The 15,791-nt window shown below is 36.3% G+C and overlaps 1 protein-coding gene across 8 annotated transcripts in view; it reads right to left on the bottom strand.

The window, feature by feature from the left end:
- Window positions 1–15,791, bottom strand: part of SCAPER (S-phase cyclin A associated protein in the ER) — a 509,648-nt gene that overhangs the window by 249,377 nt on the left and 244,480 nt on the right. For all 8 annotated transcript variants that reach the window (XM_081230140.1, XM_081230147.1, XM_081230145.1 and 5 more), the window contains exon 21: window positions 13,447–13,583. In XM_081230140.1, coding sequence (XP_081086266.1) covers window positions 13,447–13,583 — 137 coding nt within the window. The remainder of the gene's footprint in view (window positions 1–13,446; window positions 13,584–15,791) is intronic.

The raw sequence follows: 15,791 nt of genomic DNA, 5'->3' as shown, positions 1-15,791 counted from the left end.
CTGTCTACCATTTCCTCTGGGATATCACTTGGAGAGCTGAAACCTACCTGCTGTATGCTCAGCCACATCATCTCTGTACCCCTATTTCTTTTTTCTCCCAAGTTTACTGAGATATGATCAACATACAGCGTGGTGTAAGTTTAAGGTGTACAAAGTGATGATTTGATACACATATATACTGTGAAATGATTACCAAAATAAAATTAATTAACACCTCCATCATCTCACATAATTACCATTGTGTGTGTGGTGAAAATATTTAAGATCTACTTCCTTAGCAACTTTCAAGTATTAAAATATAGCATTGTTAACTATAGTCACCAGCCTGCACATTAGATTCCCAAAACTTGTTCATCTCATAAGTGGAAGTTTGTTCCCTTTGACCAGCATCTCCCCATTTCCCCCACCCCTGAGCCCCTGGTTACCACTGTTCTAATCTCTATTTATATGATTTTGACTTTTGTAGGTTCCATGTATAAGTGAGATCATATAGTATCTGTCTTTCCCTGTCTTACTACTACATAGTAAAATGCCTTTGGGGTTCCATACATGTTGTTGCAAAAAGGCATAATTTTGTTCTTTTTTATGAGTGCTCCCTATTGCAGTCAAGGACATACATCAGCATACAGATAGATGCTCTAAGGACACCATCAACTTCTTCCTGCCTCCCTCTCTCACATAATCTATCTCAGATTTCTTTCTTGTATGTATCTACTCCTCCACATGTCTGTGCCAAACATTCTGGCATCTAATTTTGATCCTTACTGAACCACTGTCTAACTACTTTGTGTGAGGAAGTTTTTTTTTCTAAGTATGACCTTTAGAAAGCCATTGTATTTTGTAAGCCTAAGTTTTCCACATTTGTAAGATGAGGGAATACAACTAGCTAATTTTTAAAGGTCTTTTCTAGCTGTAAGATTCCATGATTCTAAATTCTTATAAACAGTAGGTACCAATTTGTTAGGTAGGGACTTCCCTGGTGGCACAGTGGTTAAGAATCCGCCTGCAGGGGACACGGGTTCGAGCCCTGTTCTGGGAAGATCCCACATACTGCGGAGCAACTAAGCCTGTGTGCCACAACTACTGAGCCTGCGCTCTAGAGCCCGTGAGCCACAACTACTGAGTCCACAGGCCACAACTACTGAAGCCCACGCACCTAGAGCCCATGCTCCACAACAAGAGAAGCCACCACAGTGAGAAGCCTGCACGCTGCAATGAAGAGTAGCCCCCGCTCGCCGCAACTAGAGAAAGCCTACATGCAGCAACGAAGACCCAACACAGCCAAAATACAAATAAATAAATAAATTTTAAAAATTGTTAGGTAGATTAGAAGTGGTTGCGAGCTTGCTAAAATGTAGATTCCTCACCTAAAACCAAGTTAATCAGAATCAACTGGCTGAAGCCCAAGAACCTATCTTTTAAATAGGATACCAAGTGATTCGGATGTAAGGGGTCGAAGACTACAGTTTGAAAATCATTGTCCTGTTTCATGATTTGATCTATATTAACAAAACAACATAAAACTTATCATTTATTGAGTTTTCTCTTAGATACTAGGCCAGTAGTTTTTAGAGTATGATGTGATGCCAGGGGGTCTCGGAGAATCTTTCAGAGGTACAAGGTAAAAACTCATTCATTCTCATTCCCTTACAAGCATACAATGGAGGTGAGGCTATATGGCATGTGATATTACAACACAGAAGCAAATTTGAGAATCCAGCTCTATTTTTTAAGCCAGAAGTTAAGAAAATTAACATGACTCTTCTTACTAAATTTTTTGCTTGTTTTAGAAAAGTTATTTTTCATAAAAATTTTTTTCATTTTTAGACCCTTTGTTTTATAAATTTATGTATTATTGCTTTGGCTAGAACTCACAGAATTATGTTCAAGACCAAGGGGGATAGTCTTTTTGGTTTGCTTCTGGTTTTAAAGGGAAGCATTTAATGGTTCACTATAAAACTGGTTATAGTTAGTTGGTTTAAAATAGATATGCTTTAGTAAGCTTTAGTTAGCTTTAGTAAGCTAGACAAGCACCTTTATTTCTTTTTTAGAAATTTAAGAACTCACTGTGAATATACCTAGTACTGAAGACTTAAGAAATAACATTCTTCAACTACTTTTTATACTATTACTCTGTAGCTCCCATTTCTAGATATGTAGACCCTCATATCATTTGTAAATCAAATTCACTCACATGGTGTTTTACTTCCTTGTACTACCAGCATAATATAGCTCATCTGACTTACTGTGAAATACAGATCTTTTAATCTATTCAAAGTAACTCAATACATATTATACTTAGTACACTTTCAGAATGGAGCTTTGTTTTCAACTGCAGTAGCCTTCCCCAGCTTAAATTTTTTGGTACCGCCTTTTTATTACTTGGATTTTGAGCCTTAAAGTTTTATAATTATAAATGACAAAGATTAACACAGTTTAGAAGTTGATTGGCTAAAAATAAACTAAATAAAAGGTATACTCATAACAATTATGATCGGTCAAGAGAGTGAATGCCAGGAGAAAGAATAAGTCATCGTGAATGGCTAAAGGAAGTGCGAAGCAGTGAAGAGAACCACTAGGACAATCAAGACCTTTTTCACTGTTCCTACATTTTTTCATAGTTTTTCACTGTTCCTACATTTTTTCATAGTATTACAATGCAACCCATGCCCCGTGTAGGAGTAGTTCTCCCACAGGAAGGAAGTAAGTGGATTGTGATTTTCCTCTTTTAAACAAAATCTAGTATTTGGCTTTGTTTCCCAGAAATCTGGGGAAGTCTTTATCCTGGGAGAAGTATAACTATGGAAGTCCTTATCCTGGAGGAAGCATAGTGACAGGTGAAGCAGTGAGGACTAAGGAGCAGCTCAGATCTGCCTTAAACAACTTTAGTTCTATTTTTTTTTAACTGAAGTATAATTGGCATACAATGTTGTATTAGTTACAGGTGACAACATAGTGATTTGACATTTATATAAATTATGAGATGATTACCCCAGTAAGTCTAGTTACTACCTGTCACCATTTAAAGTTATTACAATATTATTGATTATATTCTGTATATTACATTCCCATGATGTATTTATTTTATAACTGGAAGTATCCCCTTCATCTGTATCTCCCTTCTCTCTAAACCCCTGCTCTCTGGCAACCACCAGTTTGTTCACTGTATCAATAAATCTGTTTCCGTTTTGTTTTGTTAACTTTTGTTTTTTTAGATTCCATATGTAAGTGAAATCATAAGGTATTTGTCTTTCTCTGTCTGACTGACTTCATTTAGCATACCATCCTCCAGGTCTATTCATGTTATCAAAAATGGCAAGATTTCATTCCTTTTTATGGGTGACTAATATTCCATTGTGTGTTTTTGTGTGTGTGTGTGTGTGTGTGTGTATGTGTATCGCACCTTCTTTATCTATTCAACTGCTGGTAGACATTTAAGTTGCTTCCAAATCTTGGCTATTATAAATAATGCTGCAGTGATCACAGGAGTCCATAAATCTTTGTGAATTAGTTTTCTTTTTGGGGGGTAATTACCTAAAAGTGAAATTTCTGGATTGTATGGTAGTTCTATTTTTAATTTTTTGAGGAATCTCCATACTGTTTTCCATAATGGCTGCATCAATTTACATTCCCACCAATGGTGAACAAGGGTTTCTTTCTCTCCATGCCCTCCCCAACACTTGTTATGTCTTTTTGATAATAGTCATTTTAACAGGTATGAGGTGGTATCTCATTGTGATTTTGATTTGCATTTCCCTGATGATTAAAGATGTTGAGCAATTTTTCATGTGCCTGTTGGCCATCTGTATGTCTTTGGAAAAATGTCTGTTCAGGTCCTCTGCCCATTTCTAATCAATTTTTTCCTGTTTTTGGTATTTAGTTGTATGAATTCTTCATATATTCTGAATATTAACCCCTTATCACGTATATGATTTGCAAATATCTTCTCCAATTCAGTAGGGTGCCTTTTTGTTTTGTTGCTGGTTTCCTTCACTGTACAGAAGCTTTTAAGTTTAGTCCCATTTGCTTATTTTTGCTATTTTTTCCTTTGCCTGAGGACTCAGATCCACATGTATGTATCACTAATACTGATGTCAAAGAGCTGACTGCTTATGTTTTCTTCTAGTAGTTTTATGGTTTCAGGTTTTACATTCAAGTCTGTAATCTATTCTGAGCTTATTTTTATATGTGGTATAAGATAGTGGTCCAGATTCTTTCTATTCCATCAAGTTGTCCAGTTTTCCCAACAACATTTATTGAAGAAACTGTCTTTTCCCATTGTATAACCTTGACTCCTTCGTTGTAGATTAACTGGTCACATGTGCATGGGCTTATTCATGGGCTCTCTATTCTGTTCCATTGATCTATATGTCTGTTCTTGTGCCAGTACCATACTGTTTTGATGACTATTGCTTTATAGTATGCAGTTGGCCCTCTGTGTCTATAGGTTCAACCTCCATGTATTCAACCAACCACAGACTGAAAATATTAGAAAAAAATATTAGACAATATTAGACTGAAAATATTAGAAAGTTCCAAAAAGCTTAAATTCGCTATGTGTCACAGCAACTATTTACAAAGCATTTACAACTATTTACAGAGCATTTAACTTGTATTAGGTATTATAAGTAACTTAGAGATGATCTAAAGTACATGGGATGATGTGTATAGGTTAGATGCAAATAGTATGCCATTTTTATATGGGGGACTTGAACATCCACATAGTTTGGTATCCACAGGGGGTCCTGAAACCAATCTCCTCCACATACTGATGGACAACTGTAGTGTGAAGTCAGGAAGTATGATACCTGTAGATTTTTTCTTCCTTCTCAAGATTGTTTTGGCAAGTGTCCATTGACAGATGAATGGATAAAGAAGATGTGGCACATATATACAAAGGAATATTACTCAGCCATAAAAAGAAACAAAATTGAGTTATTTGTAGTGAGGTGGATGGACCTAGAGTCTGTCATACAGAGAGTGAAGTAAGTCAGAAAGAGAAAAACAAATACCGTATGCTAACACATATATATGGAATAAAAAAAAAGGTTCTGAAGAACCTAGGGGCAGGACAGGAATAAAGACACAGATGTAGAGAATGGACTTGAGGACATGGGGAGGGGGAAGGGTAAGCTGGGACGAAGTGAGAGAATGGCATGGACTTATATATACTACCAAATGTAAAATAGATAGCTAGTGGGAAGCAGCTGCATAGCACAGGGAGATCAGCTCGGTGCTCTGTAACCACCTACAGGGGTGGGATGGGGAGGGTGGGAGGGAGACGTGACGGGGAGGGGATGTATGTGTATGTATAGTTGATTCACTCTGTTGTAGAGCAGTAACTAGCACACCATTGTAAAGCAACTGTACTCCAATGCGGACGTTAAAAAAAAAAAAGACTGCTTTGGCTATTCAGGGTCTTTTGTAGTTCCATACAAATTTTAGGATAATCTGTTCCAGTTATATGGAATATGCTATGGGTATTTTGATAGGGATTACATTGGCTCTGCATATTGTTTTGGGTACTATGGCTATTTTAACAATATTAATCTTCCAATCCATGAGCACAGTATAACTTTCCATTTATTTATATTATCTTTAAATTCTTTCATCAATGATGAACAGTTTTTATCTTCTTGCTTAAATTTATCCCCAGATATTTTATTCTTCTTGATACACCTGCAAATGGGATTGTTTTCTTAATTTCTCTTCCTGATTGATAGTTTATTATTAGTGTATACAAATGCAACAGATTTCTGTGTATTCATTTTGTATCCTGCAACTTCACTGAATTCATTTATTAGGTCTAATAGATTTTTTTTTTTTTTTGTGGTACGTGGGCCTCTCACTGTTGTGGCCTCTCCCGTTGCGGAGCACAGGCTCCAGACACGCAGGCTCAGCAGCCATGGCTCATGGGCCCAGCTGCTCTGCGGCGTGTGGAATCTTCCCGGACCAGGGCATGAACCCACGTTCTCTGCATCAGCAGGCGGACTCTCAACCACTGCGCCACCAGGGAAGCCCGGTCTAATAGATTTTTGATGAAGTGTTTACGGTTTCCAATTCATAGTATCATGTCATCTGCAAACAGTGATAGTTTTACTTCTTCCTTCCCAATTCAGAGGCCTTTTATTTCTTTCTCTTGTCTGACTGTTATGGCTAGGAGTTCTAATGATATGTTAAATACCAGAGAGTGGGTATCTTTGTCTTGCTCCTGATCTTAGAGGAAAAGCTTTCACCTTTTTGCTGTTGAAAATGATGTCACTTGTGAATATGTCATATATAGCCTTTATTATGTTGACGTACATTCTCCCTATGACCACTTTGTTGAGAGTTTTGATCATAAATGTATGTTAAATTTTGTCAAATGCTTTTTCCATATCTATTGTGGTTATTATATGGCTTTTATCCTTCATTTTGTTAATGTTTTGTATCACACTGATTGATTTGCAGGTGCTAAACAATCCTCGCATCTGTGGAATAAATCCCACTTGATTACGGTATATGATCCTTTTTATTGCTGAATTTGGTTTGCTAATATTTTGCTGAAGCTTTCTGCCTCTATGTTCATCAAGGATATTGGCCTCTAGTTTTCTTATTTTGTAGAGTCTTTTTCTGGTTTTAGCATTAGGTGATACTGGCCTCATAGAACGAGTTTGGAAGCCTTCCTTCCTTTTCAGTTTTTTGGAACAGTTTGAGAAGAACAGGTATTTATTCTTCTTTAAATATTTGGTAGAATTCATCTGTGAAGCTGTATGGTCCTGGACTTCTGTATACTGAAAGTTTTTTTTTTTTAATTACTGATATACTTTCATTACTAGTGATTGATCTATTCAGATTTTCTATTTCTTCCTGATTCAGTGTTGGAAGATGGTATAAACACTCCCCAACTCATTCTATGAGGCCACAATCACCTTTATACCAAAACCAGAAAAAGATGTCACAAAGAAAGAAAATTACAGGCCAATATCACTGATGAACATAGATGCAAAACTCCTCGACAAAATACTAGCGAACAGAATCCAACAGCACATTAGAAGGATCATATACCATGATCAAGTGGGGTTTATCCCAGGAATGCAAGGATTCTTCAATATACGCAAATCAATCAATGTGATAAACCATATTAACAAACTAAAGGAGAAAAACTATATGATCATCTCAATGGATGCAGAATAAGCTTTTGACAAAATTCAATACCCATTTATAATAAAAAACCCTCCAGAAAGCGGGCATAGAGGGAACTTACCTCAACATAATAAAGGCCATATATGACAAACCCACAGCCAACATCGTTCTCAATGGTAAAAAACCATTTCCACTAATATCAGGAACAAGACAAGGCTGCCCACTCTCACCACTATTATTCAACATCGTTTTGGAAGTTTTAGCCACAGCAATCAGAGAAGAAAACGAAATAAAAGGATTCCAAATCAGAAAAGAAGAATTAAATCTGTCACTGTTTGCAGATGACATGATACTATACATAGAGAATCCTAAAGATGCTACCAGAGAACTACTAGAGCTAATCAGTGAATTTGGTAGTAGCAGGATACAAAATTCATGCACAGAAATCTCTTGTATTCCTATACACTAATGATGAAAAATCTGAAAGAGAAATTAAGAAAACACTCCCATTTACCACTGCAACAAAAAGAATAAAATACCTAGGAATAAATCTGCTCTGATCTTTATTATTTCCTTCTTTCTACTAACTTTGGCCCTCATTTCTTCTTCTCTTTCTAGTTGCTTTAGGTGTAAGGTTAGATTATTTATTGGAGATTTTTCTTGTTTCTTGAGCTAGGTCTGTATCTCTACAAACTACTTTTGCTGCAACCCATAGGTTTTCAAAGGTTGTTTTTCCATTTTCATTTATCTCAAGGGACTGATTTTTTTGACTTTCTCTTTGATTTCTTTGTGACCCATTGATTAGTTAGTTTCATGTTGTTTAGTCTCCATGTATGTGGTTTTTGTTTTCAGTTTTCTTCTTATAGTTTATTTCCAGTTTCATACCATGGTGGTCAGAAGATTTTTTAAATGATTTCAATCTTCTTAAATTCAATGAGACTTGTTTTGTGTCCTAGCATGTGATCCATCCTAGAGAATGTTTCATGTGCACTTGAGAAGAATGTAAATTCTGCAGGCTTGGGATGGAATGGCTATACATATCTGTTAAGTCTATCTGGTCTAGTGTGTTGTTTAAGGCCAGTGCCCCCTTACTGATTTTCTGTTTTGATGATCTATCCATTGCTAAATTGGGGTATTGAAGCCATATGCTATTAATGTATTGCTATCAATCTGGATAGGTACTCCTATGTTGGGTGCATAAATATTTACAGATGAATAGACAACAGTGAGATGGCAGACTTAAAACAACCCCAGCAATAATTTCATTAAATGTAAATTGATTAAAAACTGCAAATAATAGACAATGTTACACTGGATAAAGATGGAAGATTAAATCATATGACAATTATAGGAGATGCTCAAAATATATAAAAAGACAGTTTAAGTTTAAAACTAAAAGAATTGGAAAAATTTATCATGTAAATAATAAGTGGAAATGGTAATTATTAGCAAAAGTGGACTTCAGCATAAGGGAGAGAAAAAGTGGACTTCAGCATAAGGGATAGTACCAGATATAAAGAAGGACACTTTATAATGGTAATGTGATCAATTTGTCAAGAAGATAAAATAATACTAAATTTGTATATATCTAGCAATAAAGCTTCAAAATTTGAAGCAAAACTGGAAAAAACTAACATGAGAAATAGATAAATCCACAATTATATTTAGAAATGTTAATATTCTTTTTTATGTAACTGATACAATATGAAATGGACAATACCAGAGATAAAATACAGATTTTAACAACACTATCAACCAAACACACCTAAGTGACACTACAGAAAATGCACTTACCACAAGCAAAATATACATGCTTTTCAAGTAAACATGCAGCATTGACCAAGACAGACCAGATGCTGAAGATAAAAGTCTCAATAAATTTAAAGGAACTGAAATTGTGTGCAGTAGCAACTCTGACCACAGGAAAAAAAGGCAAAAAGATACATGAAAAGTTGCCAATTATTTGGAAATTAAGCAATACATTTCTAAGTAGCCAATGGGTCAGTGAAATTGAAAAATATTTTGAACTGAATGAAAATTAAAACACAACATCGAAAATACTGGAATACAGTCTAAGCAGGGCTTAGAGGAAATTTTATAGGTGTAATTTCAAATATTAGAAAAGAAGAGAGGTTTCAAGTCAGTAATCTAAGTTTCCACCTTAGGAATTTAGGAGAAAAGGCAAAATAAATATAGAGTAAAGACAGGTAAAAATAATAAAGTACATAAATCAATAAAATAGAAAACAAAAAAATAGAGAAAAATCAATGACTGCAAAAGTTCATTCTTGAAAAGATTAATAAAACTGATAAATTCCTGGACAGAGCGATGAAAGAAAAAAGAAAAAAAACCAACAATTATAATTTTTAGGAATGAAAACGTATATGTCACTACAGATCCATACAGGCTTAATAAAATACAGGAATATTTTTAAACTAGTTTTTAGAGCAGATTTAGGATCACAGTAAAATTGAAAGTTACAGAGGTTTCCTATACACCTACTGCCCTGAACATGCATAGCCTCCTGCATGATTAATATCCTCAACATGCATAGCCTGCATGATCAGTGATGATAGCCATTCTGACCAGTTGTGAGGTGATACCTCACTGTAGTTTTGATTTCCATTTCTCTAATAATTAGCAATGTTGAGCATCTTTTCATGCGTATATTAGCCATATGTATTTCTTCTTTGGAGAAACATCAATTTAGGTCTTCTGCCCATTTTTTGATTGTGTTGTTTGTTTTTTTCTTATTGAGTTGTATGAGCGGTTTGTATATTTTAGAAATTAAGCCCTTGTTGGTAGCATCTATATGGAAAAATAAACTTGGACCAATGCTTCCTATCATACCCACTAATTTATTTGAGATGGATCATAAATCTAAATGCCAAAGCTAAAATTACAAGGCTTCTAGAAAAAAAATATGGAGGCTTTTTAACCTCTGGTCAGACAAAAACCTCTTAGAACCCAGAAAGCATAAGAACAAAAAAGAACATATTGATAAAATAGACTTCATCACAATTAAAAAACTTTTGCTTATTAAAAGCTATCATTAACAAAATGTATAGGCAAGCTCCAGATTCAGAAAAAAATTCACAAGACACATATCTGACAAAGAACGTGTAGCTAGAATATATAAACAACTCAAAAATAAAGTGACAAACAACTTTTAACATGCACAAAAACCTTCAACAGACACATCATAAAGGAAGATATGAATGGTTAAAAAGCACATGGAAAGATACTCAATACATATCATTAGTCACTAGGGAAATGCAAATTAGAATCACAATGAGATACCACTATGCTCACACTGGAATTAGGTTAAAATTTTAAAAACTCACAATACCAAGTACTGACAAATTGTTGAGCAACTGAAACTCCCCCAGTTTGCTGATGGGAGTGTAAAACAGTACAACCACTGTGAAAAACAGTGTGGTATTATACTTTTAAGTATTTATCCAAGAGAAATGAAAATGTGTATACACCCAAAGACTTGATAGGAGCTTAATTTACAAATGCCAAGAATTGGAAACCCAAATGTCTATCAACGTATGGACAGATAAAAATTTGTGGGACATGAACACAATGGATATGTTCAGCAATGAAAAAGAACAAACTATATACATGCCACAACACAGATAAGCCTGAAAAACAGTATACAGTTGACCCTTGAACAACATGGCTTTTAACTACGTGGGTCTACTTATACATGGATTGTTTCCAATAGTAAATACTATAGTACTACACAATCCCCGGTTGGTTGAACCCATGGTTGTGGAAACATGGATACAGAGGAACTGCAGATATGGAGGACCAATAAGTTATACGTGGATTTTTTGACTGTATGGAGAGTCAGTGCCCCTAACCCTCCCATTGTTCAAGGATCAACTCTACTTAGTAAAAGAAGCCAGCCACAAAGGAATCTGATTTCATTTGTATGTATTTCTAGAACAGGAAAAACTAATCTATAATGATAGAAGGCAGATCAGTGGTTACCAAGCACCAGGAGTGGTGGAAGACTGACTGGAAAGAGACATAAAGACACTCTGTGGAGTAATGGAAATGTTCTAAACTTTGATAGGAGTATGGCTTACATGAGTATCTAGATTTGGCAAAACTAAACAATCTGTACATTAGAGATCTCTACTTTCACTTAAGTAAATCATACTGCAATGAAAAAAATGTCTATAGATACTGGTAAGTATGCATAAAAAGGATATATATGCCAAAATATTAGTATCAGAATTATAGTTTTTTCCTATAATTTAAAGATTTTCTTTAATAAACTAGCATTATTACTATATATATTATACGTATTATATTAATATATATATATGTGTGTGTGTGTGTGTGTGTGTATATATATATATATATATATATATATATATATATATATATATATATATAACTATACTATACTTCCCTGAAGGACCTCACTGAAAAGGTGACATTTAAGCAAAGACCTGAAAGAGGTAAGGGAGCTAAGCTCTATAGATGTAAGTAGGAAGAGCCATCCAGGAAGAGGAAAACTGAAGGACTGAAGTTTAAAAGCCCTGAGGTTTTGAGAAGAGAAGTGATGTGATTTGACATTTTAACAGGTTCACTTTGGCTAGCGTGTTTGGAATAGACAGTAAGGAGCCAAGGATAGATACAAAGAAACTAGTCAGAGGAGTACGGCAATAATCCAGGTGATATATGGTGGAGGCTTGGTTGAAGGAGGAAGTAGTAATGCTAGAGAAAGACAGTCAAATTCTGAATGTACTTTAGAGCAAAGCTATCATTATTTGCAGTTAGATTGGATGAGTAGTGTGGGAGAAAGAAAAAGGTCAAGGACAACTTCAAGGGTTTTGGCATACACAACTAGAACAGAGTACCTGGTCATTACGATAGGGAAGACTATGGGACAAGACTATGGGAGGAGTGTTGCACTTATTGTTTGGACATACTAAGTTTGAGTAAAACTGAGGATATATAAAATTGGTAGTCATCAGCAAATGGAGAATATTTAAAGCCACAGAACTGGGTCATCTAGCCAAGGGAACGTGTACACAGAGGAAAAAAAAGAGAGGTCCAAAGAATGGACTCTACAGCATTTCAGGACCTCAGCAAGTTCTTAGCACAAACTAGAAATGAAGGTCAGTAATACCCTGAAGTATATACTGCAAAACTATTTTTAGAAACTTGGAGGAACTTCAAAAAATATAATCAGGGCTTCCCTGGTGGCTCAGTGGTTGAGAGTCCGCCTGCCGATGCAGGGGACACTGGTTCGTGCCCCGGTCCGGGAAGTTCCCACATGCCGCGGAGTGGCTGGGCCCGTGAGCCATGGCCGCTGAGCCTGCGTGTCCAGAGCCTGTGCTCCACAATGGGAGAGGCCACAACAGTGAGAGGCCCGCGTACCAAAAAAAAAAAAAAAAAAAAAAATATATATATATATATATAATCAAAAAAGCCTTTTCTATTCTTTGCCTGAATGAGTACTCTCAAGTTTTCACTGATTCTATAAGATGAAATTGATACCTTTTTAAATTACAATCTGAAATTGGAAACTATAGAGAGATAACCCCTGTTCACCATTATTCTAGGCCTGTATTTCTATAATCCCATGGGTGAAGCTTCTCTATCTTTCAAACCATTTGGGAATAAAGGTATAACAACATATTCAGACTACCTTCCTTCAAATAGCAAAGATCTTCTAAGGAGTAACTACATTTGTGTCCTCGAACAAGACTCATCAGTCATCAGATGATGCTCAAAGCTTGTGAGGTAATGATATACTACACAGCTGTCTGATCCTCAGATATCACTTTGGAGGCAGATGATAAACTACAGATCTGACAACTCACTTTCCATTTCAAGATATTTCTTGAACTTTTTCTTGTGTGACAGGCTACCAAATTGATTAAACCCAGTCATGGGATTTGACACTACAGCCAGCAGACTTCTATTTGTTGATTGCTATTGATTTTCTTTGATACTTCATTTAAAAATCAATAGTTGGAAAGAAAAATAGGCTTGGTTTACACATACTTAAACATACTATTGTATGCTGAAGGAGGCACAAGTTTGGCAGGGCTTTGGCATCCAATTATAAGAAGAGCTCTTAACAGGTGAAAGCAAGGGCTTTAGATCGATATGCAGTTTTCTTTCTCAATCAAATAAAGTGGCTATAAATTAGTCTCATCAGTGTTATTTTCAAGGCTTTCTTGGAGCAAACAAGTTTAAACTTTTTTGGCGGGGAGAGAGGGTCTTCCTTGGATTTACATTTAAAAAGATACATCACTAAGAGTTTTTCTTTGTTTTTAAGGATATTTTTAGTACCTGAAGTTCATCCGGGATTTTATCTTTTTGGCTTTTTTTTTGTTTTTTTGCCGCTCTTCTCCATCTTTCAAAGGCTCTGGTGGAGCTGCACTTTCAACCACAATGTCAATAATATACTTCTTTAAGGAAAGGTGTTCCTGCAAGATAAATAAATAATGGTGATGATGATGATGATTAAGAAATAACATAGCATTGGTACAGACTACAGTGAGTATAAAAGAATATATAGATGAAAGTAAAAGTAATCTCTATGAAATACTGGTTTCAAAAATTGCTTGGGGAGGGCTTCCCTGGTGGCGCAGTGGTTGAGAATCCGCCTGCCGATGCAGGGGACGCAGGTTCGTGCCCCGGTCCAGGAGGATCCCACATGCCGCGGAGCGGCTAGGGCCGTGAGCCATGGCCGCTGAGCCTGCACGTCCAGAGCCTGTGCTCCACAACGGGAGAGGCCACAACAGTGAGAGGCCCGCGTACCACAAAAAAAAAAAAAAAAAAAAAATTGCTTGGGGAAAAATTGAAGAAACTGTTTTACTTGAGATTTTCATTGACTCATCAAACCTTTGCTGCACATCAATTATGCTAAATGCTAGGGATACAGCAACATATCCCTGTGCCTTGCAACCCTACACTGCAGTAGGAGAGGTAAAATATGTACACAAATATATAATACCAAGCTTGAGAGTTAGAATGCTATAAGAGCTCAAAAGGGGAAACAAGATCACTGTTCACTCAGGGTAAAGAGGAAAGATTTTAAGAAGGAAGCACAACATCTGCTATCCCTTGAAGGATGGATTGAATTTGAACATATGGATATTGGGGATGTGTGTATTTGTTTGGGTTGGTAGTTGGTAAAGGTGGCAGGAAGGAGAAAGGAAAAGGGCATCTCAGAAAACAGGCAGAGATGAGAAAGTGGAAGGTGGTTACTGGCAGCAGAAGTTGGCCCCACTGCCCTCCTTAGTCATCTTGGATTTTACAGCTCATCACTGTAATCACTCCCTTGCATGTACACAACTCGCTTGCCCCTTCTTTCATACTTGCATGGAAAAATCCTAACCCTAAATCCAACTCTTTCCCTACTCTGTACCCATAACTGAGCAGATTAATATGGCTATAATTACAAACCATGTTGACTATTCTAACTTTAAATTTATGACATTACACCTCAAATGGGCTCCAGTACTGCCAGGCAATCAAGCAACCTTAGTCTACTCACATTCTCCTTCCTAGAAATTATTTTAGACCCTCTCCTTAAATTTCCAACACCATTAGAACTGTAGATCACTTCTTCCTCCCTGACACTCTTTCTTCACTAGGTTACTAGACATCACATTGTCCTCCTAACTCCAGCTGTACCTTCTACATTTTCCTTGCTAGATCCTTTTCCTCTTCTTGACTGGTAAATGTTAAACATCTCAGACCTATCCTCAGATCCTCCCTCTTCTCTATTCAAACTTATCCATCAAGTGCAGTGACTTGAAATATTATTCACACAGGCAATTCCCAAATTTTTATCCCTAGTCCAGACCGCTCCCCTGAACTCCATTCCTATATCAAACTGTCTCCTGAAAATCTCCACTTAAGTAGAATATTTCCACCATAAGCATTTCCAAAATAATATTCTACAACAAAACTCTTACGCTCCCAATATAAATTGCTCTTAGAGTGTTCAGTAAATGATACCACTATTTGTACAACTGCTCACATCTAATACACTAGTAAATCCTATCAGCTCTACTTTCAAATATACCCATATTAATCCCAATCCAATCACTTCTCCCCACCACCATCACCTAGTCTAAGGCATCATCAGCTCTCATCCATATCATCGCAGTAGCCTCCTAAATGTTCTTGCAGCTTCTATGATCTCCAAATCTTTCCTTTACAAAGTCAGCGACTTTTAGAAATATAAATCATATGATATCATTCCTCTTATCAAAATCTTGAGTTCTCATCACATTTAGGGTCAAATCCAAAGTCCTTACCATGGCCTACTAAGCCCCCACATCATCAATCTCTCTCACCTCATCTTACACTACTCTCTCCTTTGTTCATTCCTTTCTATCCACAGTGGAGTGGATGCTGTTGTTCCTCACATTCATCAGGAATGGTACTGCATCAGGACTCTTGTTTCCTTAGCTGAGAATATTGTTCTCCAAGTACTTGCATAGTCTCAGGTAAAATGAACACCCAATCTTAAGTAACACCTTCTATTATTTGCCATCTTCTTATTTTGTTTATTTTTCTTCATAGGACTTGTCTAATATTAGTGCCTAACATCAATATTCATTTGCAATCTCCTGCACTAGAATATAAGTTTCATGAGGGCACTGACTTCGTTTTGCTCAGTG

The sequence above is a fragment of the Mesoplodon bidens genome (genome assembly GCF_964165515.1).
Source record: "Mesoplodon bidens genome assembly, chromosome: 3".
Taxonomy (NCBI): domain Eukaryota; kingdom Metazoa; phylum Chordata; class Mammalia; order Artiodactyla; family Ziphiidae; genus Mesoplodon; species Mesoplodon bidens.
The sequence above is the reverse complement of the archived record's forward strand: the minus strand, read 5'-3'. Positions and strand labels throughout refer to the sequence as shown.